Source organism: Garra rufa, chromosome 4, assembly GCF_049309525.1.
Source record: "Garra rufa chromosome 4, GarRuf1.0, whole genome shotgun sequence".
NCBI classification, from domain to species: Eukaryota; Metazoa; Chordata; class Actinopteri; order Cypriniformes; family Cyprinidae; genus Garra; species Garra rufa.
The window spans coordinates 7,611,156-7,617,498 of record NC_133364.1 but is presented as its reverse complement, the minus strand read 5'-3'; the positions used below and the strand labels follow the sequence as shown (position 1 = coordinate 7,617,498).

The 6,343-nt window shown below is 37.5% G+C and overlaps 1 protein-coding gene across 1 annotated transcript in view; it reads right to left on the bottom strand.

The window, feature by feature from the left end:
• Positions 1 to 892, bottom strand: part of mrps18a (mitochondrial ribosomal protein S18A) — a 3,127-nt gene extending 2,235 nt beyond the window's left edge. The window contains exons 1-3 of the mRNA XM_073838415.1: positions 738 to 892; positions 213 to 244; positions 1 to 48 (exon numbers count right to left, since the gene is read on the bottom strand). The exon at positions 1 to 48 is cut by the window's left edge and continues 1 nt beyond it. Of these exons, the coding sequence (XP_073694516.1) occupies positions 1 to 48; positions 213 to 244; positions 738 to 885 (228 nt within the window). The 5' untranslated portion in view covers positions 886 to 892. The remainder of the gene's footprint in view (positions 49 to 212; positions 245 to 737) is intronic.
• Between the last annotated feature and the right edge of the window lie 5,451 nt (positions 893 to 6,343).

Below are 6,343 nucleotides of genomic sequence, written 5' to 3'. Positions count from 1 at the left end.
GTTGGGAGGCTGTGGTTGCTCAGATGTTGGTGCTATAACACCCTCGATCTGATAAAACAGTGACAAAAAGAAGCATCATTATAGTATCGTAAATAGTGAGACTAATGCAACAATTGCTGGTTAATTGCAAAGAAGAGAGAAATAACTGTTTTGTTTATTATATGACCACTTCCTTTCTAAAATATACATTTGTAAGAGAAGGTGTTACTTACAACTGTTGTTTTGCCATCTTTCTTCTCCACCACTGTAAAACACACAACATGCACAATGATTTATGACATTCCCTAATGTAGACATACAAAGAGACACAAAGGTGAACTATAGTAAACATTTAACATGTGAAAATGCTTCCATTTTGCATTTTCTAATTTAATATTGTTTTGTCTTTTCTATTATTTTGTACGCCAACGTTTTACTTTAATGACAACATGCACTCAAGCTGGCACAGGTTTGTGCAAACCACCTGATTAATGACACGTATTTAACTTTAATTAGTACCATTTTTAAATGTATAGACAATTGTAAATATAGACGTTATGAACATTATCTATTACATTTCAAGTAAAAATAATTATATGTTCTATTAAATCTACGATTTACAATGTGCACTCAGGGTTTTGAACGGCATTTAATATAATAAATGTAATCTAATGTAAAAGCTCAATAACATCTCTGACATGAAGAGGACGATGGAGTGCGCTGTGCAATGTCCCGAAACCAAACTCCAGTAAACTCACCATGTCTAAGTCCGCGACACGGCGAACTCCCCAAAAAACAGAGCTGTGAGAAACCCGGTATCCTTTCAAATAAACCTTTGCTGCTGAAATCGCTCTGAACGGACCTCAGCGCTGTCCTTGCGGACTGCAGAACACAGCGCGCCGCCATGCTTACTCTGACATCCACTTCCTGGTAAATTACGTATTTCCGCCTCCTCGTGAAAGATGCGCGACGATGTCTGTTTTGGCGCTCAATGCAAATTTGTCATGAAAGCAAGTAGTTTCATTATTGACCGGTTCAGACGTGTGAGAAAGATTAATAATGACGATAAACCCTGGTTTATTTCGCCAGGTTTGGTTTTAAAGGTATGAGTGTTAACATAAGCACACTTCCAGTAGCCTATTTTTCCCCAAGTGACAGTTACAGTCAGTGACTGGGACCTGAAGTAATGTAATAACTGTCACCAAATATTTATAAAGAATTACTGTTTATTAAGATTTATTAAGTTTTTTTTTAATGGCTACAAAATGTTGATTTGCAGTTGGCCATACTTGGACTGACAATGAATTTTCTCAAAGAACAATCTGGACAAGAGCTGATGTCCGGGACAGGTGAGTCGCATAAAAAGGTGAGTTTATGAGTGTATTTTTTATATATATATATATATATATATATATATATATATATATATATATATATATATTTTTTTTTTTTTTTTTTTTATGCAAACGTTTAACATACAAAAGGAAATGTACAGAACAGACACAACCTTTACAAGAAAGAATGATAACATCATGTGTATGACAAAACATCACATCTTGTAAAGTTTCACATACAAAGATAAATACATACAGGCAAATAACTAAAGAAAAAATAATCATAATAACTTAAATAAAATAAGATAATAATAACAACAAACACATACAGAGGAAGAAACGTATGCAATTCAATTCAAGTTTATTTGTATAGCGCTTTTCACAATACAAATCGTTTCAAAGCAGCTGTACAAAAAAAAAAAAAAAAAAAGTAGGCTACTACAATATATTTAGTAGCTTATTAGTGGTGACTACTGTATGTTAAGTCGATGTACATACGGTATAAATATTAAAAACAGTAATGGTGTAATCAAAAACAGATGATGAACACTAATAGTAATGATTATGTGTTGCAATCAAACTAGATTTAAGGAAAGCATCGATTTCAATTAAGAAATAAGAAAATAAAGGCTAGCTGTATGTTATATGTATAACATTTAGAGGGTTTGCACTTGCGTCTCAGTTTGGGCAGTTACCCAGATGCACAGCTGTATTGGAGATACTCGGATTTAACATTAAACAGCAGCATGGATTGCATGGTTAATGTACTTCTGAAAACATTGTTCTGCTAATTTATGCTGTCTAAACCATGGAAAAACATGTGGAAGCTGCTAAATCGTATAGAGGAGGACTTAGTAAGCAGGAAAGGGTGCTATATTTCGACAAGCTAAAGTTAATAGGTGGTAAAGATATGAACAAGCAGTATTAATTAAGATATTAGCCTAATATTTCACCTACCTGACTGGAAATTATAAGAACAAACACGAATCCTGGTTTAGTTTGGCCAACCACAAATGCATTTGTTCCTCAGACAGTTTTTTGCACTCTTCTTGATTTGTTATAACTTTTGGCAGTCTATAGCACTCCAAATATTTTTCCCAGTCTGACCGATTAGTACAGCCCAAAACATGACAATAATTGACCATTTTCAGCAGCAATAAACAGCAAAATATGCAGGTTTTGTTCGGTTCAGTGGCATTGTTTACATTTAGTGCCGCCAATATGGCCGATTGATGATGCATCGTGAAAACACACTATGGGTTTAATTGTTACTGAAAGAAAAAAATAATCGCTGCTTATTAATTTCACATTGATGTGCCATGTTTTAATATGGCATTTTTCTTTCATACTCACCTTAGTTAAGAAAATGCATTTTAAAACAAATGTGTCATGCTATTTACGTACCAGATTTAGTAAAGGTACATAAAATACATTTTACATTCATTGTATTCTAAGCAACAAGTGGGGAGATTTGAATTTGAATTTACTAACCTAACTTTACTAGTCCAAGGTTGCTTTTTTTGTTTTAGATGAAAATTTGATCTAACCCTTTAGAGCTAACCTTGTGCTGCCTGGTTTTTGCTTTTGCAACAGTTTATGACTTTATGCTTATCGTAAATGCACCAGAGGCTGCTCTCTAAGGGCTGTACAATAACAGATGTCTCCCTAGATGACATATCTTATCTACTATCTGCACTAGCTCCACAAGAAGCAAGATAATTCAAAGAAATGAACAACCGAGGCAAAGAATGCAGTCGTTTTATCTCAATATACAAGGTATCGTCCATTGTACCGTGATTTATATTGACTCCCGTTTGTTCACAGTGGACTGATTCACAATGACCACTTTGTGATGATGCAGGGATTTATTTGCATGCTATCAGTCACCGATCTTAGACCTTTTCTCATGCCACTCTTACTATATAAATCAAACTGTACCTGCATAACTAGAGGTTAGCTTACGTCACAGGGTGACGTAAATAAAAGACATAAATTCACATTATCTTTTTATGCAGTTTAAAATTGATCAGTAGCTTTCACTGAATAAAGCGTTTCCCATCCATTTAGAAAAAATGCTGGATTCTATTACTGGAAACAGTTGTGTCACTGAATGTTTATTGAATTGCTTTTTAATACGACTCCGTTTCATAAATCACATTCATTTGAATCCACCAGCGTAGAAAGGTAGGACTCAAATTACAGTTTTAGGTACGAGCCAAGACTTCACTCTGAATTTATGAGAACTTGTGGTCTGGAAATGCTTTTCTTCCAGATGTTTCTAAATTTTCACAGTGTGTAAAATTCATTGATTTGTGCATTTAGAGAGGGAAATAACCTTGAATATATCTACACTGTCTTGATGGGAAATGACATAGTAAATAAACACAGAAATTGTGCTGATATGAAACATTTTTCAGACATTAACCTCGAAATGGTGTTTCATTTCAAACACACTGAAGTAGTAAAACAATGATGTAGACGAGTTGTGAAAATTCCAGCTGCCTTTCCGAGCTTATCGGCACAGGAACATGTCCTGACTTACTCTTACAGTGTTTGAGATGCAGATGCAGGTTTTTTATTGCGATAGTAAATTCTTTGCTGTCCCTTATGTAAACAGACTTTCACAAAACATGCAGATTAGAAAAACACAAAGAGCCGGTCATTATGTAATTTTTTCTGTTACATATATTGACATCAAATGAGCTTTCTCTTTATTCCAAGCTGAATTGTGTTGATTCAAAAGAGAAAGAAAAGGCTATCTTGCTGATAAAAAGGCTCGCAGATTTAGTCGACTCTGTGTATCCTCACAAAGAAAGGCCTTTTTATAAGTTAGTAAAGTTACGTAAAAAGCCTTCCCATTCATCTTTCCTCAATTTTAAGGGAAACGAGAATGCCCGACCACCTCATTCACAGTCCTTGGCAAATATCTCAATAGGACTGATGGAAATAGATGTTAACAAGGTCGTTTCTTTAGCGAACAAGCACATAAATTCACACGGATAGTTATTGGCCTTTAGACTGGCGCCCCTTGGATCTGGTGGGTCTTTTCAATTTCTGGCAGCTTCGCTAAAATTATTGGTGTGTGGAATAACAGGCTCCTCTTGTACTTTCACACAAAACCAGTCGATCAGAGAGCTCTTATGGCGTAGTTGAAGGCCTCTGATTGTTATTATGTCTGTCCTTCTTGATTTACAGATAGAAGTGATGCAGTTTATCCCTGAAAGAGGGCACGATGTCTTAAAAATAGAGGAGACCTCAGGCAGAGGCTTTCAGCTTCACATGTGACGTCATATCTTGAGGGAAATGGTGGCAAACCCTTTCTGTGAACCTCAAATGACATTTGTGGCTTATTACCGAAAGGTTGTTTGTTGTTTAATAACACTTGAAATATTTTGGCATCGGTGATCCTGTGCTGAGTCCTGTGGATATTATTGTGTCTGTACTGTGTAACAGTAATGTAAGCCGTATCGGCACATCTGTTAATCTTGGACTTAATCCAGAATTCAAGTGCAGTAGTCAAAATGTGCCTAATTTCTGATTTGGGAGTTTCTTTGTTGGCTTTGTTTCTCCAAACTTGTTTCTTTGGTCATCAACACACCAGTGGTCACATTCCCTGTGCATAAATGGCATTTAAAATGTCTCACGGGCTTTGATATTCAAATGCAACGAAATAACAGCTAAGCTGTGTGGAGTAAATCAGATCACTTTCAGAAGATGAAAGGAGTGCTTCTGGCATCCCCACAGACAGAGATGGAGGACAATGGCTCCATGTAGATTCACTGTCACATTGAGAAGTTATGGTTGCATGCAGGAGGTTAGCACCACTGAAACATGTAGGGGGTGACGACTATGAGCATGACTTCAGGAAGAGCCATGTAGAGGTCACAGACAATATAGGAGTGCTGATGCAGATGGTAACATTGCCCAGGGAAATCAAGGGAAGTCTTCCTTTTCCTGTGCTGTGTTCAAAGACAAATTATTCTCTAAAGGATTAGGCACTTTATGTGTATTGTTTGAATTGAAGCTAGTAGAAATCAGTGCAGATTGTACAATTGTCCTCATGCAGAGTTGAAAAGCCTCTCTAATTTAATTGGATTTTGCTGCCTGAATAACTTCACTGTAAAGCTGCAAAATTTTAAAACAGACCATCATTAGTTCCATTTTTTTCGAATTAGTTGGAAACCAGATCTACGATCATGCACTACAAACCCACATGTACATGTAAACAGACTCTTTTTGCATTCGGCATTACTACACAAACTCAATCACAGACCTCATTCATCAGAAAAAAAGCCTTTTCAGACACTTCCCTGCTTGTCTGAATCCAGATGGAGTGATACATGAATGATGGCATTCATAATATCCACAATGTGTATTCACGGCCCCCTGTCCGATCAGAAATCTGGGATATATCGCACTGCCAGCGACGTGAAATTTCACCCATCCGCAGAGCAACAAATGTCTCTCTTTCATCCTTTCTCTGCCTCCCTTCCTCGCACCCTCCCTCCCTGCCCTTGCTCTCCTTCTCGCTCTCTCTCTTTTCCTCGTTCCCTTTCTTCTCTGCTCCCACACTGAAGCCAGGCGGCTGGAGAGGCTCTGGGTGTACGTGCAGAGTGGCAGAGGCTCTACTCAAAGAATCAATGCGCTTTTGGAAAAGCCTCAGGAGATTCGGGCCTCTCCATGTCCCCGTTCTTTCTCTTTCTGCCCAGACTCTTCACATCCGCCAGCTTCTATCCTCATGTGCCCTTTTCATTCTCTCACTTCCGCTCTCTATCTCTCTCCACCTTTCTCTGGTTCAGGCAAATATATATGCATACGCTTCGTCCCCATTAGCGCTAATGTCATGCAAGACGCATCCCGGTCGACACAATGACCGATAGACTCCTGAGAGCACAGGGAAGGAAACATTCAGCTTTTTTGCCTTTTCCACTTTGTTTAATTGAGTCACAGTGTTTGTTTTCTGTTCAACTCTGCGTGCAGTTTATGTTTTGTGCCTTGACTATTTTCTGGTCTAGAACCACCCACTTAGA